The sequence below is a fragment of the Ictidomys tridecemlineatus genome, chromosome 2, assembly GCF_052094955.1.
Source record: "Ictidomys tridecemlineatus isolate mIctTri1 chromosome 2, mIctTri1.hap1, whole genome shotgun sequence".
NCBI lineage: Eukaryota > Metazoa > Chordata > Mammalia > Rodentia > Sciuridae > Ictidomys > Ictidomys tridecemlineatus.
The window spans coordinates 216,618,081-216,645,249 of record NC_135478.1 but is presented as its reverse complement, the minus strand read 5'-3'; the positions used below and the strand labels follow the sequence as shown (position 1 = coordinate 216,645,249).

The window sequence follows — 27,169 nt, the reverse complement described above, 5'->3', positions numbered from 1 at the left end:
ACTGAGATTACAGGTTTGCACCACCATGCCCACCTTTTTCATTATTATTTTTTTGGTTCCAAGGATTGAACCCGGGGTACTTAACCACTGAGCCACATCTCCAATCCTTTTTATTTTGAATACTTGTGACCTGGGAGACTTAGGCAGGGGATAGCAAGTTCAAAGCCAGCTTAAGCAACTTGGCAAGGTCCTAAGCAACTTATCAAGACCCTGTCTCTAAATAGAAAATAAAAAGGGATGGTGATGTGGCCCAGTGGTAAAGCAACCCTGGATTCAATTCCTGGTACAAAAACAAAATAAAACAAAACAAACCTCCTGCATTACTCTGTGTGTGTGTGTGTGTGTGTGTGTGTGTGTGTGTGTCTGTGTGTGTGTGCTTGCACGCACTCAGGGTCTTGTGCATGTGAGGCAAGCACTCTACCAACTAAGCTATATCCTTAGCCCCCTGCACTACTTTGGAGTGTAGATTCATCTTTAGTTTGTACTCATGACTTTCTGACTTCTGATTTAATATATTTCTCAGTTCCATAATGCTGGCCCTGGTTCATCTTTGATATGACCCTATCATTTATCCTTGTTATTTTCCCTGGACTCTTTCCCACTACAATTAGATTACCTATGTCTCAGCTCCATCATCTTACACAAGAACCAAGATCCTCCTGCTTAAACTCAGGACTTCCCTCCCGCCTTAATAGCTCTTCTGTCCTAGATCTCACTCAAGGTCTACTGGTTCTAGCTGTGGTCATCTTTTTCTTTTAAATTCATTAAAAATATTTTTTTATTTGTTAATGAACTCTTTATTTTTATTTTATTTATATGTGGTGCTGAGAATCAAACCCTGTGCCTGACACATACTAGGCAAGTGCTCTGCCACTGAGCCACAACCCCAGCTCTGTGGTCATCTTTAATAGAATCTTTCTGACATTTTTAGAATTAAAGGACTTTAGTATGACTTAATGAGCACAAATTAATCTCTCCCAGTCACACAAAATACTCACTTTTGTCAACTTCTACTTCACAACTACCTGATTTTAAAAGGAAAATATGCAGGAGGGATCAGGGAGTTGCTATTAGTTATCCTCTTAAGAAAAATTTAAGCATTTTTCTAATATGCAGCAGATTAAAATCTGCCAGGCCTGAGAAACGAGAGAATTTATTTCCCAATAATAATAAGTTTTCAATAACTTTTTGATAATGAAATTAATGAATTTTAAAGATCATAAGTAATTCTGGACTTCCTGTTTACTGAACTGCCAAAACACTCTTATTCTGTATTCTAAGCTAGTCTTTCACTAAGGCAGAGTAAACAGATAGTAAAATGTTTCAAGAGACAGAGGCAGGAGGACTGCAAGTTTGAGACCAGCCTCAGCAACTTGGTGAGAATCTCAGCAACTTAGAGACCCTTTCTCAAAGTAAATAAAAATAGAGATGTAGTTAAAAAAAAAAATGCTGGGTGCCCTTCAGAAATTTCTGGTAAGGCTAGAGACAAGTCTTGGAAGCTACATGGCCATGAACCTCACCCGAAATCCTCCTGTCCTAGATCCAGTTTCACGAAAGCATCCCCCGGTCTTGGTCTCGTTGCTGCAGCTCACATTGCAGAGTTAGTGGCACTCGCAGGCACTGAACACCTGCTGTGAAGCTGCACTGCAGGACACTGGCCAGAGTTGGCTTCTCTGCTTCCACTTGTGCCAGAATGGACTTAAGTCATTTCCCAAGAGTTATGCTCTTGGGTGGGTGTTTCTAATTGACATGGCCGAGGTCATGACCCTGTGTCTTGGCTCCAGGGGAAGGGCACAGCAAATATTGAGCCCTTGCTATGAATCAGGCCCTCTTCCAGGTGCTAGAAATAAAAGCAAGCAGAGTGGGTACGACCACCTCTACTCACCCAACTTCCATTCCAGACCAGGGAGACAGTTAATCATCAGATACACAGTGAATCAGAAAGCTTGCCAAATGGTGCTTTGTGCTCTGGAGAAAAATAAAGTTGGGTTTGAAGATGGGGACCTGTGTAAGTTGTTCAGGGAGGTCTTAATTGATAGGGTGACAAGTCAACAGAGTCAAATGATGTGCATGCAAATACTGGGTGGGGCCATGCCCATGTTTTCAACCAGAGAAACCCTAGCTCCATTCCCAGCCATTTACTGTCCTTCCAGCTCTAGGAGGGTCGAGGTGCAGTTCTGGGACCACAGTTTCCAGCACCCAATGAAACTGACGGAGCGGTTCTCCTATGGCCCAACTTTTACTCTCTGCAATGACAGCAGTGACTGGCTATCTGACCATGTATACAGAAATGGGGGCAGGGGCAGGCAGGAATTTGAGAAATTGTCAGGACCAATAAAAGAGGGTGCAGATGAGAGAGTGCCATGTGAAGATACCTGCTCCTATGGATTGTGACAGTGTACACGGGTACTCTAAAGCAGAGATTTCAAAACTTTTACTGTGTACCCACTTCAGTAAAAATATTGTGTATTTTTGTTATTTTAAAATCATATACATGTACTACTGAACCAATAAAGTGCATGCATTAGAAAGCATGCATAAAATAGAAATGAAGAATATTTTTAAAGAAACAATATTTTGAAAATATTTCATTTATTAACAGTAAAAAAAGTCCTAATTTCTCAATAAAGTGCATGCATTAGAAAGCATGCATAAAATAGAAATGAAGAATATTTTTAAAGAAACAATATTTTGAAAATATTTCATTTATTAACAGTAAAAAAAGTCCCAATTTCTCTCATTGAAGAAAGATCATTGTTCATTTTATTGAAAACAATGTATTTCAATGTTTTATTATTTTGAAAAATCCTTGTTTAACACATTATTTTGGGCAACAAATCACACAGTGATAAACATTTCTAAATATCCATTTTCAAACTTCTTCATAGCATGAGGTTTTTTTTTCTTTTCAAAATGGTAGTTAATGTCTCACAGCTACAAAAAAAAAAATCACTTTCAACTTAAAGAGACCCAATAAGTATGTTTACTTCTTTCCAAATATCAGCTAAGCAGCTAAGTCAGATTTGTGAGAAAATGAGAAACCAAGCAGGAAGGAATCCAGTGCAGGGCATTTAGATACCTATAGCACTATCAAAGGGCTGCTGAAGGCGGGAGTTAGGACAGGTTTATAGCCACACCACAGTTCAGAGTATAGGAGGCTGGTTGTTGGTTGGTGTTACCCAGATCAGCAAATGCAGGAAACCTGGTAATTGGTCTCAGTGGCCAGTGTTCTTAGGCACTGACAGACCACTTGCTGGCTACTGCAGAACCTGTAATTATGTCTACCATGGCATCCACATTCCCTAGCTGCTGCCAAATTTAGAATACCACTTTCTCCTCCACCCAGGAGACCTGCATAAATATGCTGGCAGAAAGAACTTACATCCAGAACCTTGAAGGCAAAGATATTTGTGAAAATTTCTATAGTTCTAGTTCCTGTAATATGGAGAGTAACCGATAAGGACGTGGGAATGAAAGCTGGTTGTAAAAACTACACAACAGCATACTGCTGATAGCTTCTTGTCATCAAAGGAAAGATCAGCAAATGAGCAATGTTTGTCTCTTTTGTGAAAGAAAACTAGTGATTAATGTTTACCTTGGAGAGTTTTCTATAGGAGAATTTCATGGCCACTCCCCATTACATACTACTTTCTGATATTTAAAGGTCTTACTTTTCATCAAATCAACTCCACTGATAACATCCTGAAGTGTATAAACTGCAGAACATTATGGTACTCAGAGGAAAATGTGACTGTTGACAAGCAAACTGGACCTGCTAGAGGCAAGTAGAGACAAGCTGTCCCTTCCCAGACACCCGCCACTTAGGAACCTCCTGGGAGACTTCTTCCTTTCCTGCAGGAAATTAAAGGGTGGGTCACATAGCTTTTCCAGAATATGGCAGGACAATCTTCTTTGGTTTTAATAAGATCCAATTAGCATACCATTAAAACTCCAAACTTTATTTGATGAGATTTCTCCAACTGCCTGCTAGCTCAGGCAACCGCCCACTAAGTCATGGGCTGCGGGCGTGGGCAGGCAGCTTGACCTGGGGCTCTCCTCAGTGCAACCTTGCATCCAGCAAGCTGAGGTACAGAGAGAAACACCTTGATTTTCTCATGAGTGGCCTACAAATCAGCTGTAAGCATATATTCTTTCCTAGGCATGGATGAAATTGATAGCTTTTCCAGTCTCTTTTCAGTAACACGTAAGAGATTTGTGGTTTTTATTCTTATCATTACTTTATGAATAGGTCTCTTTTTCTATGTACCAGCAAGTCCCATCCAATTAACACTTCAAATGTGATTTAATTTAAAATTTCTCTCCTCCTCCAGCCAGGAGGTCTGTGGAAGAAGGAGCACGGCCAGCACTGTTTCTGTTCCTCGCACTCCTGCTCCCCACTGGCTAGCTGTGGTTCTGGGCCCTCTCTGCTCCTCGGAGGCCAGGCTCTCTCTGGCGGGACACCAGGACTCTCTCCCCAGTGCTTTAGTTTCCAGCAGTCCTCCCCTCCACAGAGGCCATCCAGTCCCCCTGCACATGTTCCCTTTAGTCGGATACCTTCTTAAAATGGCCAAATAGCCTTCGTTCCTAGAGGACCACATGGGCCTACAAGGAGCCTTGGAGTACAGTTCACAGGCAGCCACTCTGTCTGTCTTCCCAGGAGCTGACCACCTTCAGTTCATCTTGAGACTTCACCAGTCCCCAGGCCCCTCAAACTCTAGGAGATGTGCCTCGCTGTCCAAATGGTCCTCTCGAAGGCCCCCTCATTTGGCATGAGGTGAAGAGAAAGCACCCCCATCCCTCTCCTGCTTGGGTGATGTCCAGCATCCAGACAACTGCTTCCAGAGGAGTCCTCTCCCGTTCTGTGATAGCCTGGAGGTGGATGCCCACCGATCCTTCCCATCAGAGCCAGTGGCCTGCTGCGCAAGCGCTTAGCATGGGCGCTCCGGTGACGTATCGTCTCCTTCCTTTAGAATGTAGAGAAACTTGGCACCTACTGTTTTGTTCTCAGCCTTTGGGGTCTCTGGTGAAACTGACACAGAAAGTCATTTTAGTTAATTAAGTTACCATGGTTAATCTCTCTTCCTTATGGAAGACCTGTTCTTTTTTTCCCCCCACATTTTACTTATTGGTACATTATAGTGGTACATGATAACGGGGTTTGTTGTTTCATGCTTGAACATGTACACAATATAATTTTGACCAACATATCACTAAAAGACCTGTTCTTACATTAGGATACCTGATGCACTGTAGGTAATACATGACAGTTTGTTTTATGAAATAGGTTGCATGAAGATAGTTAAATATAGAATTATTGAATATTTATTATATACTTATATGAATTATTATCTCTGTACAAAATACATATGGATGTTTGTTTTTGACATTATGGACAATTAGATCTACAGAGAAATCTCTGTCAATTTAATGCCTTAAAGTGCTGATTGAAACTTTAATGAACAAAAACATTGTTCTAAAGCATGACTGAGCTTTGGAGGAAAGGAGCCAGAAGCCTTTGAGGTCAGCTGAAGGAGGGATGGGCAAGAGACAGCTCCTGTAGCATTTACCTGGAGGACACATGCTGGTCCCTGGGGACCTGAACTGTGCATTGCAATTTGCCTCAAGCTCTCAAAAGGAAAGAGAGCCCCTAGCTTGGTGAGAGGTCAGATTCTAGAAGAGATTTTTCTGTCTCAATCACAGCTTAGGCTGGGTGGCAGGGTGGGAACCTTCTAAACATTCTTAACCCCCAGCACTAACCTCTCATATGCATTTGTGGCTGAAATTCATTCTGACTGTGTGGCCCTGAAATTCTGAGCTGAAAACTGAGTTTGAAGATGTCTTGGGTTGGTAATGTACTTAGGACCCTGGAAGAAGCAAACTCTTCAAAGGAACATACTTTAAAATCAGGTCTCAAAGGATGCCCATAGCTAAAGTTCTATGGAGCAAGGACAGATCATTAAAAAAATCACCAACCACACACAGAAACACACCACTGTGATCAAGTTAGTAGAAAACACTAAACTTCAGATTCAGATCCACAGTTTGATTTAGGTCCGATTTTGCTGCTAGGACTGTGCTTTGGGAAAAAACGTCCTAGACCTTGACCTTGCTCCTTTGCAGACATCACCAGCTAAGAAAGCTGATAAATCCAGGGAAAAACAAGCGTTCAAGTTAAAATAACCAGATAATTTAAGAGTACAACAACAGGGCTGGGGATGTGGCTCAAGCGGTAGCGCGTTCGCCTGGCATGCGTGCGGCCCGGGTTTGATCCTCAGCACCACATACCAACAAAGATGTTGTGTCTGCCAACTAAAAAATAAATATTAAAAATTCTCTCTCTGTCTCTCTCTCTCACTCTCTCTTAAAAAAAAAAAAGAGTACAATCACAGCTGGGCACAGAGGTGCACACCTGTAATCCCAGTGGCTCAGGAGGCGGAGGCAGGAAGATTGCAAGTTCAAAGTCAGTCTCACAGTCTCAGCAAGTTAGCAAGGCGCTAAGCAACTCAATGAGACCCTGTTTCTAATAAAATACAAAATAGGGCTGGGGATGTGACTCAGTGGTCGAGTGCCCTGAGTTCAATCCCTGGTATCCCTCCACCAAAAGAAAGAGACAACAAACTGAACAAACTACTAGACAAACCAGAATGGAAAAGTCAGATTAAGACTCTAAAATAAGCATATAAAGATCTTCAGAAAGATAAGAGGATAATAATGAGGAGCAGGCAGTTATAAAGAACCAAAGAAAATAATGGTTATGAAATAGGGGATAGCTGACCAAACCCACTAGATTGGATATAAACAAGAATAGCTGTATAACTAAAAAATGAATTATAATTTAAATTGGTTAAGGGGATTTCCCCAGAAAGTATTGAGAAATAATGAAATAGAAAATATTAAAGAACTGGGCATGGGGGGGTGCATGTCTGTAATCCCAGCAACTTGAGAGGCCAAGGCAGGAGGATCACAAATTCAAGGCCAGCAACTTAGTGAGAACTGGTCTCAAAATAAAAGACTGGGTGGGGATGAACCCTTACTAAGGGTTCAATCCTTAGTATCAAAAAAAAAAAATATATATATATATATATATGAAATATGGAGATGGGGCTGGGGATGTGGCTCAAGTGGTAGCGCGCCCGCCTGGCATGTGTGCGGCCCGGGTTCGATCCTCAGCACCACATACAAACAAAGATGTTGTGTCCGCCGAAAACTAAAAAATAAATATTAAAAAAAAAAAGAAATATGGAGAATAGTAGTATCAATATTTACACAATATTAGTTCCAGGAAGAGAGAAAAATGCATGTAGAAAAGAGTATTTTAAAAAATCATAAGTGAGAATATTTTAAAAAATTTAAGATAAATGCCAGGTGTGGTGGTGCACGCCTGTAATCCTAGTGGCTTGGGAGGCTGAGACAGAATTGCAAGTTCAAAGCCAGCCTCAGCATCGGCCAGGCGAGGCGCTAAGCAAGTCAGTGAGACCCTGCCTCTAAACAAAATACAAAATAGGGCTGGGGATGTGGCTAAGTGGTCCAGTGCCCTGAGTTCAATCTCCAGTACTAAAAAAAAAAAAAAAAAAATTAAGATAAAAAGGACTTCACTTCAAAGGTTTCATAGAGCACCAAAGGAATAGACAAGAAAAAAAAATTAAACTTGGATGCATTAAAGTGAAATTTAAGAACATCAAAGACAAAAGAATAAGAATTAGATTAACAGGAGTTTTCCCAACAGAGACACTGGAGACAAAAAAAAAGCAATTGATGTATATTTTAAGTGACAAAGGAACAGAACAATTACATCCAGCTAAACTGTTATTTAATGATGAAGAAGCAAAGATGAAACTTTCAGACATACAAGGTCTTAGAAAGTTCATAGCACAAAAACTTCTCTGGAAACTCCTGGAATGAGTAATTTTATATTAATAAATTAACAACATATTAATGTAAGTCTATTATACTTAATAGACCAAGTACCCAATAGGTACATGAAAAGACACTCAAGACCACTAGTTAATAAGGAAATGTGCGTCAATGAGAAACCTCTTTATATCCATTAGGATAGAATGGATATGATTTTAAAAGTGAAAAATAAGTGCTGGTGAGGATGTGGAGAAATTGGAACTCTTACACATTGCTGTGGGAATGTAAAATGGGTCCATTATTGGAGTTTCCTTAAAAACATAAACATAATTACTATACGGCCCTCGTAAATCCACTTCTAGTTATATACAAGATCATTAAAACACATATCTACACAAAAGCTTGTACACAAATGTTAATAGCAACATTATTCATAACAGCCCACAAGGGGAAACAGCCCAGATGTCTACTGACTGAGGAACTGATAACTGTGACATAGTCATACATTGGAATATTCTTGTCTATTTGGGGTCTATATCTACTGAGATCTATAGACCTATAGATAGATCCCAAATAGTTCAAAGGATTTTCCCATAGCACCTATCAACACTGGTAGAAAATTTCTTAGAAATTTATTCATTTTTTTATTCTTACCATCTTTTATATATGTGTTACCCAGATTTTGCACTCTATTTGAAAAGAGAAAAAGAGGAAAAAATTAAATTTGGACACAGTCATATATTTATTGTCCTATTCTGGTCTATTGGGATATAGATATCTGACATCAAATTTAATATTAGGGAGAACATATCATAAAGAAAAATGAGGGATAATCTATTAGTAAGAAGAATATTATATCAAAAAATAACTGTATTGAATATATACATGCACACAAAAATATTCATAGTTCTTAGAAATTAATGAGTAGGAATGAGAAGTTTGAATAATAAGAAAAAGAGGGAAAAGATGCATATAAGCAAAACAGAATGTGAAATCTGGGAAACAAACACAGATATAAAAGAAGGTAAGAACAAAAAATGAGTACATTTCTAAGAAATTTTCTGCAAGTGTTGATAAGTCCTGTGGTAAAAGCTTTTGAACTAATTCAGCTCTTGCATATGACCAACATCCTCAAATAGGAACAGAACTTTAAAACTTCATAAAAACTTTATAATCAGACATCTGGAATAGCCAGGCCCAGTGGTACACACCTGAATCATAGCAGTTGGGAGGCTGGGCAGGAGGACTGCAAGTTTGAAAACAGCTGGAGCAATTTAGTGAGACCCTGTCTCTAAATAAATAAATAAATAGGGCTGGCAATGTAGCTCAGTGGTAGAGTACCCTTGGGTTCAGTCTGCTGCTCTGAGGGGGAAAAATCTAGAATAAACACCATACTTAATAGAAAAACATAAATGAGTAAAGATATAATGTTACCATTAAGTTAAGGAAGAAAGGTACCACTTTTGCCACCACTGTTTAATCTGGTATTAAACACTCAGTCTAGTGGTCTAAGTGAAGAAAAAAAAGTAAGAGAATTAGGAGAGGAGATAAAGCTGTCATTTTGGGTAGATATAATCATCCCCATTGAAAAGCTAATGAAATAATCAGAGGAGTTATCAGACTAAGTTTAGTAAAAATGTTAGATATAAAAACTTTTAAGAATCAACAGCAGAACTGGGTTGTTGTAGCTCAATGGTAGAGTGCTTGCCTAGCATGTGTGAAGCACTGGGTTTGATCCTTAGCACCACATATAAATAATAAAATAAAAGTCCATCAATAATTAAGGGGGAAAATATATATATATATATATATATATATATATATATATATAGAGAGAGAGAGAGAGAGAGAGAGAGAGAGAGAGAGAGAATCTACAGCATCCAGAGTGGTAGAGCACACCTGAAATCACAGCAACTCAGGAGGCTGAGGCAAGAGGATCTCATGTTTGAGACTAGCCTAAGCAATTTAGTGAGACCCTAACAACTTAATGAGTCCTTGTCTCAAAAAATAAAAAGGGCTCAGGACGTAGCTCAGTGGCAAACTGCTCTTAGGTTCAATTCCCAGCTGCACCTCCCCCCAACAAAAAGAATCAATAGCAAAGCCAGGTGCAGTGACTCACATCTGTAATCCAGTGACCGGGAGTCTGAGGCAAGAGGATCACAAATTCAAGGCTAGCCTCAGCAATCTAATGAGACCCATCTCCAAAACAAACAAAAACCAAACAAACAATCGTTGGGGATGTATCTCTGTGGTACCACTGAGCTACATCCCTAGCCCTGTTTTTTTCTTTTGAAACAGTGTCTCATTAAGTTGCTGAGGGTAGCCTCAAACTTGTGATCCTCCTGCTTCAGCCTCCAGAGTCGCTGGGATTACAGGCATCTGAGTGCCAGTGTGCCTGGCCTGAAACTTCATTTCAAAAAAGAATCAAGAGCAAGATGGGCTTTCCTATAGTCTCAGTGATTCAGGAGGCTGATACAGCAGAATCACAAGTCTGAGGCCAGCCTCAGCAACTAAGCAAGAACCTAAGCAATTTAGTGAGATCCTGTCTCAAAATAAAAAGGACAGGGGGGGATGTATGTAGCTCAGTGGTAGAGTGTCCCAGAGTAGATGGGATTATAGTTGTGCATCATCAAACCTGGTTTCAACTGGATTTTTTAAAATGAACTTAAAATTTTTATTCTACAATCTGTATAGGAGAATAAAAATTGTCTGAGTCTACAGAGAAGGTCAAAGAGGGAGCTCTCTTGCCGTGTGTGGTGGCGCATGCCTAATCCCTATGGCTCAGGAGGCTAAGACAGGAAGATTGTGAGTTCAAAGCCAGCCTCAGCAACTCAGTGAAACCCTCTGTCTAAATAAAATACAAAAAATTGGCTTGGGATGTGACTCAGTGGTCAAGTGCCCCTAAGTTCAATCCCTGGTACCAAAAAATAAAAGAGGGAGACTCTCTTTTCCAAATATTAAGGCATACTGTAAATCCACAGTAATGACAGGGTGTGATACTGATGCAGAAATGACAAGGACAACAGAACAGAACAGACCTCAGAAACAGACAATTTGTATCTAAGAATTGGCCACATAGTGGGAGGTGGTACCCTGTAATCCCAGCAGCTGGTAGGAGGAGAGGGCCAAAGCAGGAGGATGGCAAGTTCAAAGCCAGCTTCCGCAGCTTAGCAAGGCCCTAAGCAACTTAGCGAGACCCTGTCTCAAAGGGATGGGGATGTAGCTCAGTGGTTAAGGGCCTTAGGCTCAATAACTGGTACCCCCAAATCAAACAAACAATAACAACAACAACAACAAAAAAATCCTGACGTGACAAAAACAATACAACAATTCACAAATTTATGGGAGAGAATTTACTAGATGGTGTTGGGGAATTGTCTGAGTAAAAGAAGAAAATTAAGCTGTACTTTTCCATACAATATAGCAATGTGGACAACAGATGGATTAGAAGTGAAAAGTTGAAAGATCAACTATAAAGCTAAGAGAAGAAAACAAGAGGAAATCTGGGGCTCAGGAGTATGGGAATATTTTATTAACAACCCCCCAAAACACAAACATAAGATAAAATATGATCAATCTGACTATTAAGAAAGAGGATTTCTGTTCAATCAAGGATGTCACAGACACAGTTATAAGGTTAATAGACTAAAGTACTTGACACATCTAAAGTTGACAAGAGATTAATATCTGCAAGAAAAAGATGAAAAATGCAATTGAGTAATAGCAAAGGAAACAAATAAGCAATTCATAGGAAGGAAGACTAGTTACATCCTTGTTTATGATCATAAGGAACTGAAGACAACCTAGCTGTCCACTCCCAGGGGAACAGGAATTTAAAATGTGGTAGACGCACACCAGGAAACACTATGTGGCAAGAAGCAGCAACACTCAAGACGTACATGTATCAACATGGAAGAATTCAAGACAGTGAAAAAAGTAGGAAAGCATGAAAGTTACAGTGGTGTCATTGTATAAATTTTTACATACACCAAATAACACTGCTTAATTTGAAAGGATATATACATAACAGGAGTCACATATCAAGAAAGTAAGAGTGCCAGACACAGTGGTACATACCTGTAATCCCAGCAATTTGGAAAGCTAAGGCAAAAGATTATAAATTCAAAGTCAGCCTCCATAATTTAGTGCAACCCTATCTCAAAAAAATAAAAAAGGGTCACCAAGTATGGTGGCGCACGCCTGTATAGCCACTTGAGAGGCTGAGGTAGGAGGATCCCAAGTTTGAAGCCAGCTTCAGCAATTTAGCAAGACCCTATGTCAAAATAAAACATAAAGAGAGCTGGAGATGTGGCTCTGTAGATAAGGACCCCTGGGTTCAATCCCTAGGACCAAGAAAAAAAAAGAGGGGTGCTGGGAAAGTAACTCAGTAGTAGAGTATCCCAGGGTCAATCCACAGCACCTCACCCCCCAAAAAAGGTAAGAGTGGGTGCCTATGGGATAGAGCAGTGTGGGGACTAAGGAAGAAGGGGGAAGCCTAATCCAACTTGAGGGAAGGAGTTTTTGTACTGACAGTGTTCTATGTGTGAATCAGGTCATATGATTTTTTATTTAAAAACATTTTTTTTTTTTTTTGTATACTGAGGATTACACCCAGGGGCCTTTACCACTGAGCTACATCACTAAACCTTTATTTATTTATTTATTTGTTACCAAGTTTCTGAGGCTGGCCTCCAACTTGGGGTCTTCCTACCTCATCCTCCTGTTATGAGGAATACAGGCGTGCACTACTGCACCACACAAGGCGTACAATTCCTGCATTGCTTGGCTTCTGAGGTACAATAAAGTGACAATCAGGTACAACACATCCTTACACATAGTTTGTAACTGCAGAGGCCATTTGCCTGTGTTGGAGAACCTAAGGCCATCAGGGGTCACCTGTGGAGTCTGCCTGATATTTTGGCAGATGGGGACAGAGAGCTGGATCTCAGTGACATGGAATCACTGGATAAAGCTTTCACCTATACCAGGGTTAACTCTTAAGGTTACTCAGTTATATGAGTCAAGATATCATTTACTTTTTTTGGCAATGCTGGGGATGGAATTCGCTTGGTCCATGCTCTACAACTGAGCCCCAGCCCCAATTTTTTTAAATTTTTAGTTATTAACTTTATTTTTATGTAGTGCTAAGAATCAAGCCCAGTGCTTCACATGTGCTAGGCAAGTACTTTACCACTAAGCCACAACTCTAGCCCCCCTCCCTTTATTTTTTTTTCAAATATTGTTTTAGTTGTAGATGGACACAATTATCTTTATTTTTATGTGGTGCTGAGGATCGAACCCAGTGCCTCATGCATGCAAGGCAAGTGCTCTGGCACTAAGCCATAACCCCAGCCCTCCCTCTACTTTTTTCTTTTTTTTGGTTCTGGGGGTGATCCAGGGCGCTTTGCCACTGAGCCATATCCCCAGCACCCGTTTTTTTAAAATTTTGAGACAGGGTCTCACTGAGTTGCTTGGGCCTCACTAAGTTGCTGAGGTTGGCTTTGAACTTGTGATCCTCCTGCCTCAGCATCCCAAGCTGCCAGAATTACAGGCACACGCCATCTGGCCCAGCTTCCCTTTACTTTTTAAACCAGGGGTTTCTGATGCCTGGAATGAAATAATTTAACTAGCTTTTATCTTTGCCTGTATGTTAAACAGTAGCTATACTGTATTTTTACAAAAACACCAAGGCTTTACATCTGTATTTTGGAAAAATAAGAGCAAAAGGAAGCCTTAATTGAAAAAGCAAAAAGACAATCCCAGTGCCTCCCCTGGCTCTTCTTATGTGCTAGGAACCATGCTGGGTGCTTTCCAGATCAATCACACCTGCCGGGTCTCCATCACCCTGTGGATGGGGAAAATACACCAAAGGAGTTCAGGATCAATCTACAGTGACACAGTGGTGTACAGGGGCAGGTAAGCCTAAGTCTGTCTAACACCAACTTCTCTTGCTTCACATTATGTCATCCTACTCAAAAAGAGAGAGTGAGGAAATGGTGAAGGGACACAGAAGAGGTAAATATACAGCAAGACAGAAAAACAAGTCACATTTTTTTTTAAGAGAGAGAGAGAGAGAGAATTTTAATATTTATTTTTTAGTTTTCGGCGGACACAACATCTTTTGTTGCATGTGGTGCTGGCACTACCGCTAGAGCCACATCCCCAGCCCCTGAAGGCACATGTTAATGAGACACAGCCAATTCTGAGGTAAGGACACTCATCACATGTCAGAGTATACCTACCCAACAGGCTGTCATTGTCCTTTGAAAAACACAACATGATCTCACCACATGGCCCCAAATCCTTGGTGCACCCAGAATTTGCTCTTCTGCCTCCATTTCTAATTTTCAAAGTTCTTTTAAAGAAAAGATTTATTTTCTCATTTCTCAAGGCTCTATGTGTAGTTTCAGATACCGACTTTCAGATCTAGAGTATGAGATTATTTATTGTCCATCCCAAAATAAACTTCTGATGGTCCATTTGCTAAACATACAGACTGCAGATATATAAAAGATGCTGCCAGTTTTACCTGTGATATAACCTGAATGCCATCTGTACAAGTGTCACAACTCTGGATTTCTATGCAACTTAAAAAAAGTAAGATAGACTGCTATGTACTGATGTGGAATAATTTCCAATACAACAGAAAAAAAATGCTACATTACAGTGGGTATGTGTGCTAAATTCAGGACCAAAAGTCAGATCCATACTTCTGCTCATACCAGGAGAAACTGGTGGCAGCAGTTGCTCTGGGGAAGGAAAATGGGGATTAAGGGAAGGGAGGAGATTGGCTTTGCACTCACTGGTCACCCAGGTACAAACTTAGTACTGCACTTTTTTAGCAAGTGCAAGGATAATCTCTTTAAAAACATTTTTTTAATTTTAAATCAAACTATCCATTGTGTCTTTCCTCTAAGCCAGATCCATTTTTGAGATCTAGAAGTGTATGAGTGGAGAAAATATACTCTTATCTTTTCACTTCTTCTGGTAATGAAACAGGAAGAACTCCTTCCCATTTCTTTCTTTCTCTTCAAACAAGTTCATTTATCTGTTTATTTATTTATTTTGGTACCAGAGATTGAACCCAGGGGCACTTAACCACTGAGCCACATCCCCAGCCCTTTTTATTTCTTAATTTTGAGACGGGGTCTTGCTAATTTGCTGAGGCTGGCTTTGATCTTGAGATCCTCCTGCCTCAGTCTCTAGAGTTGCTGGGATTACAGGTGTGAATCACCACACTCAGCCATATATTTGTTTCTTAAAGAAAAACAAACTAAAAATCCCCAGCTTACTTAAGTTATCCATGTTCATTGAAAACATCCAAGTAAATGGAAAAATAAGCACTCATACCACCCCTTTTTTTTTTTCTTTTTTTGGTTGTACTGGGGATTGAACTCAGGGGCACTCAACCACTGAGCCCTATCCCCAGCCCTATTTTGTATTTTATTTAGAGACAGGGTCTCACTAAGTTGCTTAGCGCCTCACTAATTAGCTGAGGCTGGCTTTGAACTCATGATCCTCCTGCCTCAGCCTCCCTAGCTGCTGGGATTACAAAGCATCCACCACTATGCCCAGCTAGCCACTCTATATTTTTATAGTGTGTCTGTTCAGCTATGTATTTTTCTGCACATACATATTTATACTTAACTGCATAGGAATACCTTGGTTACTTCTTTTGAATTTGTGTTATTTTTATTTGTGTAATTGATCTTCTCTACTGTGGCATATAGGTTGTTCCTGATTTTGACTATTATGAGCAGCACTGTGATGTGCATGAACCTCTGACAAGTCATTTTCCTCTAGAATAAGTCTGTAAGGACAAGAGCCTTCATCATCAATCTGTTAATCTAGCTTCTACCTCCACCTAGAGTTGCTGCTCCACGTGCCCTTTTAATTGGCCACCTGCTCCTATGCCAAACTCCAATCTGAGATGATTTTGTGCCTCTGGAGAAGAGTAAAATGTGCTTCCTTCTGTAAGCATTCTTTTCTTTTTAATTATTAGTTGTTGATGGACCTTTATTTATTTATTTATTTATTTATTTATTTATTTATTTATATGCGGTGCTGAGAATCAAACCCAGTGCCTCATACATGCTAGGCAAGCGATTTTTCCACTGAGCCACAACCTCAGTCCCTGTAAGCATTCTTTACATTCCACTGAGTAGCCATACCTTCTGTGTGCCTGGCCTTCATTCAATTCAACCCTAGAAAACTAGTTTTATCTATTTACTTACTTGATTCTCTAAACTGATAGCTGAGCCTGAAACCCTCAACTCCATGGACCACACTTATTCTTTAAAAAATATATTTTTCCACAAAGAGTACATAATAAACAAAATTAGTATACATGATAGTAAATCTAACATTTATTCAATGCTATGTGTGAGACATTGTATTGAGTTAATAGCTATTTTTTTTTTCCTTCAGCACTGGGGATTGAACCCAAGGGTGCCGTACTTTTGAGACAGGGTTTAAGTTGCCAAGACTGGCCTCAAACTTGCCATCCTCCTGCCTCAGCCTCCCGAACAGTTGGGATTACAAGGCCACTGTACCCAGTCCTACCTAGACTTCTAAGATTGAATTCTTCCCCTGTTCTTTTAATGATACTTTTCTTAGAAGTCCTATACAAATAAGGTTTTAAAAGATTATTACTCCTTGGATATTTCCCTTAAGAACATTTCAAACCCTGTCCCTGGTAGCATCAACTCACATGTACACACCCTATTACCCAAAAGAATGCCCCAGAGAACCTGCATTCAAGGACTCCCACTCCACTATCACCCTCCCCTCCTCATTCACACATATGGATCTCCCTGCTTCTTCCAGATGCCGACAAACCCCACCTACTTGGAGACCTTCCTCCAGCACCGTCTACCACACTGCGACTTCTCCTTTGCCTGGAACTCAAATGTCATGTGGCGCACAATTGTGGACACATTTGGATTATCTTTTAGTTTGTCAAGTGATTGAAAACTGTGACTATACTGAGAGTGGGGACCATGTCCTTCACTTCTGTACCCCAGAGTGCCCTGCACAGGGTGATACAGACAACGTTCAACCACTACTGAAAGAATGTATATTAAAATCCAAGTTAACCAATAACACAACAGACACGAGAATAATATGTACATTCCTTTTTATTTAATACAACAAACACGTAACACATACAAAAAGAAAAAAAAAAAAACCCACTCTCATGTAAAAGGCCCTGTCACAAAGGATAGACAGGAAACATCTACACTGAATCAAATAAGGCTCTTGCTTCAAAACAGGGGTTCGCCAGCTACACCTGGAATATGAGCAAGGCTGTTGCAAAAACAATAAAAGAAAAATAAACAAAAGTCCCTGCACTGAGGAGTATATCCATGGGGTGATTTACTAAATTCACAGATCCATATTTAGGAATGTTTATGCTCTTCTTTTGCAGATCCAAAATTCATCATTTTATGAAATGTGTGAATTGTTTTCGTTAAAGAAATTTACCTGCTCTTCTTTTTTCTTAGGAAAGCGTGGCAAGAGCTCCCTAAGAGCTAGAGAGCAGCAAAGTCTGGAAGGCTTCACCATGAACGTTCAAAGGGCAGGTAGAACTGAGAATGCAAAGGCAAGGTGGCAGTGGGGACAACAATTTAACCCTAAATCATTTCCTGGTAGCTAGCATTTAATCAATCACCCGCAAAGACAGAATGGAAATACCTCGGCTCAGTGCAGGGTCAGTAGCAGCAGTTTGTCCATATTCCTGCTCCGAGCTGAGCCAGAAATTAAACAAGCACCAGTTCATCTCAAAAGAGCCTTATACAGACACAGACACACACACACACACACACACACACACACACACACACACACACACACACACACACTCATGTGTCATCACCACCCCCTTTTATTTAAATTTATTATTATTTTTTTTTTACTAAAATAATACAAAAAAGGGAGACAGGTATATTTACAAAAATCCATGGCTGGTACAGTACATAATTTTTAAGACACACTAAATGCTACAATCTTTCAGGTCCTGAGATTATTACAAATATCAACTCAAAGCTTGTGTTCAGGTCCAGTTTTTAAAGGAGGAAAAAAAAAATCCCAAAATATTAAGTCACACACTTATTTGAAATACAGCATTATCCCTTCAAGTTAGCAAAAAATGTGCCTCCCTACCAGCAGGTGCAACACAGAAAGTCGTGCCCTTCACCTAGAGGACCGTCTGTCTACTCCTTGGGCTCTTGTGACTGCTTTTAAAACATGGTGGCATCTGTTAAGTGTGAAGGTGGCTAAAGAAGAGGGACTGTTTAATTGGAGGGAAGCCCCTCTGTAGAGTGGATATTTAAAGTTCTGTTTTTCCTTCTGCTACAAACAAGTTTTTCCCTTATCAAAATTCATAAGGTAAGGATTGGAAATATGTGCTTGCTCAGACTAAAAATCAGACTCATGATTTCGAATCAATAGCAAATAACAAATAACAAATAGGCCTGCAGTTCCATAATAATTTTTACAACCTCAAATAAATCTTCTTGTTCATAATTAAAGAGAGAAAACACTCATTACTTAGTTACCTTAGTAGACTTTAATATATTATTTGGGGCATAAAAATTTTAAACCAGCCAGAGATTTATTTTCCTCTTCTTTAAAGTTTGACAGTGCTTAGCAAGAGACATGGGCGAGCCTCAGATTTACAGACTTTCTTCAAAGAACAATTTTCTATTTCTGATACACTTCATAATTTTTCAATGGCAGTTGACAAATGAACAGTTCAACGCTTGGATCTCTTCTCTGGAGGCTAGCCATGGATCAGAGGCAATCATTTGTAGGGTAAGAACCAACCTGCACTGGTAGAAGGCCCCCTGATTATCTGAAGGTGTCAGAAGGTATATGTAATTCATTATGTAGGCATAGCCAAGATAAAACAAAAACGAAACAAAACAAACAAAAACCCAACCAAAGTTGGCCAAACTTTCCAACTAATTATATAAAACAGTAATATCTTTGTCAACTGACAATAACTCTTTTCCTTTTAATGCTACTAGATTGAGGAAATCCTTGGTAATTCTGCAGGTAAGGGAAAGAAAACCCAATTTTTCAGACAGAGGGCACACTACTCCTAAAAACAGCAGAGATCAGCAAAAAAAGGAGGAAAGTTTATAACTGCAAGCACAGAAAACACAGGATAGCTAAGGTCCGATGATTTAAGAGCAGGTTGTCAGACAGAAAAACATGTCAACCAACCAGTCTTGGTTGCTGCTAACTGGTAAATGTGCTCTGTTATTAGAAGTAGTTTCAAGTCACTGTGAGTAATAATCAACTGTATTTCAATCAGGCTTCTACTAGTGCTCTATTATAAAATATCTAAAAGCCAGATTTAAGATAGAATTCTATTATTGATAGCAAATGGGAGCAAATACTGTATACAAAGTTTTCTGAGGAACATAAAATTGTTACTAAGGATTCAATAAAGCCTGCTTGACTCAGATTTTACAAAGTAGATTTGTGCTAATGTATGAAGACCGTCAGAGAAACAAGAGCCCCTGAAAAAGGTTTGCAATAACTGTGAAAGCTATTAGGAGGAAGCCACAAAATATGCTATTACCACATTATATAGTAACATTTGTGTGTGTGTGTGTGTGGTGCCAGGGATCCAACTCAGTCTTGCGCATGCTAAGCATGCACTATACCACTGAGTTATAACTCCAGCCTATGCAATCTATTTTTTTCAATCCAAAGGAGAAAAAAATTCCAGTCATCAAGTCCTGGACGCAAAGATCTTTAATTATATGACAGAGATTTCAAATAGCGTTATTGACCTGTCTGGATAACAATTTGAAAAAGTGTCCACAGTTTAAGTACTACCTGACTATAAAATGGAAATTTGGAGAAAAGACTGAGAAATAGAAATACTACAGTATGAAGAAATAAACAAAATGCACAAATAGCTAGTTTCAAGCAAATGGTACTTAGGGAGTATATGAGGGAAATGTTACTCCTAAGGCAGTCTCTGCCTGCATCCTCTGCTGGGATATCAATAGTTTCTCAAATTGTAGGCTTTAGAGCTCAGTGGGGTCATTGGAAACAGCACCACAGAGAGTGAGAAGAGGATGTGAAGACAGTTTGACCTTTCCTCTCCAGACTCTAAACAATTTTGTCACTTTTTTGGGGGTGGAGATACTGGTTGATGACATGGTTAACTTACGAGCTCGCAGCAAAGGAAAGAAGAACAAAGACTAAGGAAATGAAGAAAGAACAATTCAACATAACTATTCAAAGCTATTTTTAATTCGAGTCTGACCCCCTGTTCAGCTCTATAAACCTGAACACTGTGTCACAGAATCTAAAACTCCAGAATGGAACACTGGGACGATTTCATCCTAACAAACCAGACATTCCACAACACTAACTACAGTTCCACACTAGTGAAAGGGTCTGCAGTTAGCGTTTGAATTTTAAGTTCACATTTTAGGATAAACACATAAACTATGTCTATTTTATACTTCTGTTAGTTTTCCCTGGAGGAACAAACACATTCAACAAAACCCTTTTGTCTTAGTTCTTTGGGTAGAAGTCTTAACATTTGTTATCTGAAGAATGGAAAAATAGGGAAATGTGTTAAATAAAAAGTAGGGTTATCTGCATAGTTGATATTTAGAAGCTACTAACTAAGGCCTTATCTGGAAAAAGCAACAAAAAGTCAAAAAGGTGATTTAAAACCAGACCAAACCAAACCATATCACTAGAGATTAACTGGGTCTTAGCCAATCCTGGAATTCACCAGATGAATCTGCTTGGACCTGGTGCTTTCTCCTAACTCACTTGAGCTGGAACTGTTCCTCAAACCCCTGCATTCTCTTTCCTGACCCTGAATATATGCTACACTTCAAACTCACACACACATCCTAACGTTTAGCCCTAACTAAAATTGCAGCATCCATTTTTTTCCTGTTGTTTTAAGTGATAAAAGGAAAATTCTATGTATTACTAGTACATAGGGATGGAAAGTGGGATGAATTGATCTTTTCCTTCTCTCCTGACCATCCCCACCCCTGACCCAGCTGTGAAACGAATCCTGCCTCCCTGTCCCATTTTCCTATAACCTGAGCAGCTGATAGCTCCAACTCTTGTGTAGGCTGGAGAAGCCTGAAACACAAAGGTAGAACTGGCTAAAAGTGTATGCAGCTGGCTATGTGTAGTGCTTGCTCCTTCAGTGCAGAGCTGGATAAATCTACAGTTACAGGAATTGCATGCGGTGTCTGATTTACGCATAAGGAGGCTCCCCTTCACTCTTAGAAAGTTAAAACTTGGTTATCCATCACCAAACAAGTAATATAAGAAAATTAGATTGAGAAGATGAAAAAGTGAGGCAGATAAAACTTTCAGAATAATTTATCAATTCCAATAATTAATCATCCAAACAACTTTAGCTCCACAAAGACCTTTGCAAAAATCATATAAGCAGTAATCCCATAAAAAGCTAAAAACAAAACACCCCTTATATTTAAGAAACTTAGTGTCATTCCTCAGCTTTGTTAATCTGAAACTAACCATTTTTTCTATATACTATGTTTGAATAACAAATACGTATCTAAATTAGAGTTTCAGTGATATTTTTTAAAACTTAAAAATTGTGGGGTACTCTTTATATCCATACAAGGAAATCATTTTTTAGCCTCTGCAGGATGTAATAGTATTTTTAATTATATAGGACATTTTAGAAAAACTCAAAATATTTTTGAAATAGTAAAGTCTCTGATATCCCTGGGAGGTAGGTGAATATTTATACCCAATTGTCTCATGGGTAATCTGAGGCACAAAGGTTAGTTAAATGATGTCCCCGTAGACCCAGTAATTTAGAAATTAACACTCACTACTGAACTCTGGCTGCCTGACAAAGTTTTGCTACTAGGAGTCTCTGCTTTCTCCTTTTAGCCACCAGTCTCTTTTCTTCAAATAAAAGTTTACTTAAAAGGGGGCACTTATTAGATATACTGTATTGTTTTTGAGGATTGGTTCAATTTAGTCTCCCTTAACATGTCACATTATATATATTTTTCACAAGAAACAGACAAATCTTAAGATACTGAAAATTATAGTATTTTGCTCAAGGGAGAAATCTAAACAACCAGAAAATCAGAGTCAAATGTAGTTATCTGACTAAAAAAATAAAGGCTGAAGAGCTCAAGAATGCTATAGATTATATGAGTGTTGTCCTCAGTATCTGAAGTCTTTCTACTTCTATGTTTATTAATGTTATAATAAATATGTAGCTATGATTTCTTAAAAAAATCATTTCTCCAGAAGAAAATATGATACATTTTTAATGTTGACACAGTTGCAAACTTCCTTCAAAATGTATTCAGATAGCATCACACGGTTCCAACTCTAGCCCTACAAGTTTTGAGTCTTGCCTGCCACAGTGCACTTAATCAATTCAATCCACAAGAGACTCTTGTTAGTCCAATGCTTTCTCCTATATTACATATGCCAAGTTTGAACGCATGGAGCAGTAGGTTATATCCAGGAATAGTCAACGAATCTGCTAAATTTATTTTACTCGTAAAACTATATATTTATATATATGTATATATATATCTGTTACATCTACAAACAGATATTTAAAGGGGGAAGATAGCATCTTGTGAAAAGACAATTTCCCAATCCACCTATTTAATCAACTTGACTAAAAGCAACAGAATAAACAGAAGTTTTGCAAATGTTGAAAGGGGAGTGGTTCAAAGAGGATGCAATGATACAGCAGCCACTAGTTTTGTCTGTAAGTCTATACGTATCTTTCAATATAGCCATATACACATAAAGAAAAGGAAGAACATTACAGCATGACGTGACATTGGCAAGTTTGACATTCTTCCTCCTGAATCCCCTGACTTATCAGTCTGCACTTTAGGAGATCTGAGAACACTTTCGAAAGAGGGGGAAAAAATAAAGGAAAAAAAAAAAGGCACTTAACAAAGACAAAGGCCTGAATTGAGCATGTTTTAGAGGAGTAATATAAGCATTTATCAGAGCTAAGAAATTATTTACAAAGAGTTAAACTTTTCCCTTAAAATTTTATAAAATAAAATTGCATAACATGTTTGTGATCAGTCATTTATCTACTACTGTACTTTTCTTCTGCTTCATTTTTACAAAACTGAAAGCACCCTCCACAAAGCAAAAACAACAACAACAAAAAAAAACAATCATACATGCGCAATAGAAAGTAAAAGTGCCCCTTCTGAGAACATTAGGTCAGCAGAAATCATAGTGCTGAAGCACAGGGAAAGTTCTCAAGTTTGGCCTGATTATAAGATTTTTCTCATTCTTCTTTTTTCAACTTGAAAAACAAAACAAAAGCCAACAAATGAAGCAAGCAAATTCAAAACAAAATGATAAAAACAATATAGGGACCAGTGTGTTTTTTTATGGTACACTCCTAAAATAAAGTATCCTAATTCTACACATGGGTCAAATTATATGACAAAACTTCTAGAAATAAAGAAGTGTAAATTAAAGTCATCCAAATACAAGTTCATTTTACAAAGGTAGCAGCAAATATGATAGATAACTGGAGTTTGAGAGGTGATCCCAAAGGACACAGAGTTCTCAATATCAATGGCAGTTTGAATAACAGTAGAATTCTCATTTCAGAAAATGTCTTAAACCAAGTAGAGGTGGAAAGGAGAATGGGAGAGGGCAACCAGAGGAGAGAGACTAGAGGTGCCTGCCCTTTCCATCCCTGGGTAGTAAACAATTTAGATCTGCTTTGGGAAACAAATATCCTGGGTTAAAAATCAGTTCCAATAAGTTGTTTTCAAACAGGTGTCAAACCCACAGTATTAAAAAACTTTTCTGTGCCCGGTTCTTCCCCTTATGTCGGAAATCCAATAAACCCGATTCAGTGTCTATGATACAAAATAATTAATTTGGGCTAACAACATCCATCAAAGGGGTGGTGGGCATACAAGAATTTACTAGCACAATCCTCTTGATTTCTTTAAGATATCAGGATTTTGTGGCTACAGTTCAACCTCACTTCTTTTCCCAAAACCTTTTCTTCAGGATGTTTTAAAATCATGATTTCTAAACCTCTGATATCAGAAGCATATGAGAAAAAATTATAATTAACTTATAATGGAAATTATTGCTTGCATTTACTTTGGAGGCTCTGAATGAGCTTGACACTTTGCTCCCAAACAGTCTCCAACTGAGGCCCAGCACTGCTATCTCTGAGGACAGCTCTGCTGACCGTTATTGCTTGTGAATACTGAGGATTACCTAGTATGTACAGTAACAGCTTATATATCAGTGAAGGCAATTTCAAACATAAGACAGTTGGAAACAAACAGCTTAATCTTCCTGAATCAAGAATCCCGCTGAGTGGGATATAATTAAGTATGCTGATTACTTTTGCATGTGGATGTTGCTAATGCTCTTTAGAAATACACATTGTTCTATAGATAACCTTTCCAATCATTCACCATTTTAAAAAATAACATAATTTGATTTTAAGTGCAAAAATACAGTATGAGTCACAAGTCTCTGTTAAAAAATAACCAATTTATATGTTTGTTTTTTAGTAATAAAAACTGTAAAGACAGGTGACCATGAAGCTTGGACACCATTTTCAATGTTAGGATCTAGAAAAGAAATGTTTGTATTTACATGCAGAAATCTCTGATCATACTTTATGGAGAAAGACAAGGATTTTGACCCATTTGTACAACACAAAAGAGGGGTCTTGATTGAAACGAATAAAAATTGATCAGTAAAACGGGGAAAGGGGTTGCTGAGGTGGAGATCTGACATAGTTGTCAAGGATTCAAGACTGAAGAGAATAGAACATAATCTCTATATCATATTCTCAGAGCCAAGGGCCTTCAGGTATTTGACTGGTTAGCATAAAATGACACAGGAGAGAATTAATCCTGATGTTTTCTAATGACGGCAGAGTCCTCAAGGATCTTCATACAGCATAATTCAGAATTGGTGGATTTAAGAAATTACAATTATTATTCTTTGACTTATACCAGCAATTCATAAGAAGATACATGTGTATATGTGCACACACATACACATGTGAACACCATATACAGCTATTGGCAGGAAGGCAAGGTTAATATACTCTCTAACTTCTTTCCTGGCAGACAAAGTAAAGTAAAGCCCTCTTCTGGAAGGAAAACTCATCATCGTACCCAGGAATATGAGCAAAGGCAAAAGCAAGAGGTCTGTTACAATGGAATAATCATGAGTCTAGTAAGCTTCCCTAATTAAAAAACCAAATAAATCTTAATCAAACTTACTGAATTCAAATCAAACCTCTTTACAACATCCCAGTATCCCTCCAAAATATCTACCAGGATTCATCCACATTTGTTTTATTGGTAAACTAAATTCTGAAGAGGTGAAATATTATATCAATGATTCCTTTGAAATAATCATTTCTCCTTATTGTAACAAGTTCTCGGAACTGAAGTTTTCAGTTATTTATTAACCCTTTTGCTATAAAACAAGCCAATGTGACTTTGAAGTCAAAATATAGGCATGTAGATCAGAACAGATCTGTGATTATTTATAGTCCTGTAGGCTATTTGGGACTTCTGTTTACTAAAGGAAAAAAAGGGCCTCATTAATACTCTTATTTGAATAAACTTACTGGTACAGGGTAATGGAAACATGGAAGAAAGCTTGCGCTCACCAATCTAGTGCTGATTTTTTGGTTAGTCTGCCATAAACTGACCAAGGTTACACCATGCAGAGCTTAACCATTCTTGGGTATAGTTTGAAAATACTCATAAGTTTAAAACTCAAGAGATAACAGAATGATGAGGAGGCAAATAAAATGTATGCAAAGAGAACTATAAATTTTTCCCTTCACATCCTTTGTTAGCTATGCTATTTGCTTAGTTAAAGAAGCTATAATAACTAAGAAGTCTTCTTTGTAGGCTTACTTGCTATCAACACTGAGAAATATCAGTAAAGCTTTAAAACTCCAAATGCTTGAAACAATTTCACAACATTGGATAAAGCGAGTTAAACCACATTGTGATTGTTATAAAAAAGATACTCCCTTGTACATAATGAGCCTAATGCAATTCCTCTCCCTAAAAATTAAAAAACCAAACAACTATATATGTGCTATTTGGATGACCAGTGAGGAAACACAGGTAGTACTCACTGCCACCTGTTTGTATCAACAGCCAACAATCACCTGAAGAACCCCTAGCTGAAGGAAGAGAGAGGGAAGTTGTGAGGTGAACTTGGGGGAATTTACAGTTTTTGTTGGTAGGGCCTGCAAGGGTGAATGAAGATGAGGAAAGCAGCAGCCCTATAATAAAGATTTCCATTACTCAAGTGAAACTGAGTCACATTTTAACATCAAGACTAGAAATAAAAATGAACCAGTCAAAACTAGATACATAAATCACCTGAAGAAAAGAGTTAAGTACCTACTTCTGAGTGGAAGATGAAATTGACCCTTTCACAAAAAGGGGACACGTAGGTTTTTGTCTGTTAAGAGCAACAGGCTCAATTTCTTGACTTTTAAAAATCTAAATGATTTAGTAATATACATAACTGTGCTAAAATAATTTTCCTGAAGCATCTTCAGTCCACTGATTTACATGGGGAGTTGCTACATACTGGAGAAGATTCAAGTTTGCTCAGGATGTTTGAGGGTACATTATTTCTTCAGCTAGTGTTTATATCAGACATAGGGTCACCCAATTATTTTGTTGCAAATTTGCTAAATGTCCACTTAAACAGGCATGATTATTACTCCTGACAAACTAGCCTAATTCCAGATCTATTGCTTTTATTATTCAATTATGTCTACAAGTGTTCAGAGCCAACCCCCAGGATGGATGGTGTTTACCCAAATCCTCTCAACTTCCTCTTTCCTCCCCCGGGGAAAAAATAATTTGTACTTCTGTGGGTTTGACAGCTGAGTCTCTTTCAAGTCAGGTAACATGGTAACTTTGTCTTTCTTTAGCAGAGACCAAAGGTCACTAACTTTGCACAAAAGCATTTCTTCCTCCTGCACCTGGCTTTGCTCAAGTAATGTTTTCTTTCCTTTTCCTCCTCACCACAGTGCTTGGGACGAGAATGTAAACATCGACAGAAACAGCAGCCCTGTGACCACATAAGGACTTTCCCATCAGGTAGATCCCGTCAGCCAGCTACACGTCTCATCTCTCTGCTTGCTGAGAAGTCACTGAGATTTCCGTGGTAACTTAGTGTCCCCTTTACTTTGGCCTCCATCTGAGAAAAAGAGATGTTAAACTGGTATAGTTTGGCATGTTGTAAAAAGCAAATAAGAGAAACAGAACAA

General features: G+C 38.7%; 1 protein-coding gene across 9 annotated transcripts in view; it reads right to left on the bottom strand.

Moving 5' to 3' along the window:
• Positions 1-3,938: 3,938 nt before the first annotated feature.
• The window catches only part of Ubn2 (ubinuclein 2), a 95,442-nt gene continuing 72,211 nt past the window's right edge, over positions 3,939-27,169 (bottom strand). For 5 of the 9 annotated variants that reach the window (XM_078040619.1, XM_078040613.1, XM_078040614.1 and 2 more), the window contains one exon: positions 3,939-5,029. In XM_078040619.1, coding sequence (XP_077896745.1) covers positions 4,991-5,029 — 39 coding nt within the window. In that variant the 3' untranslated portion in view covers positions 3,939-4,990. Of the gene's footprint in view, positions 5,030-11,931; positions 11,956-16,973; positions 27,100-27,169 lie in introns of those variants that run through there. The other 4 variants (XR_013435445.1, XM_078040616.1, XR_013435443.1 and 1 more) reach the window with 3 other exon arrangements.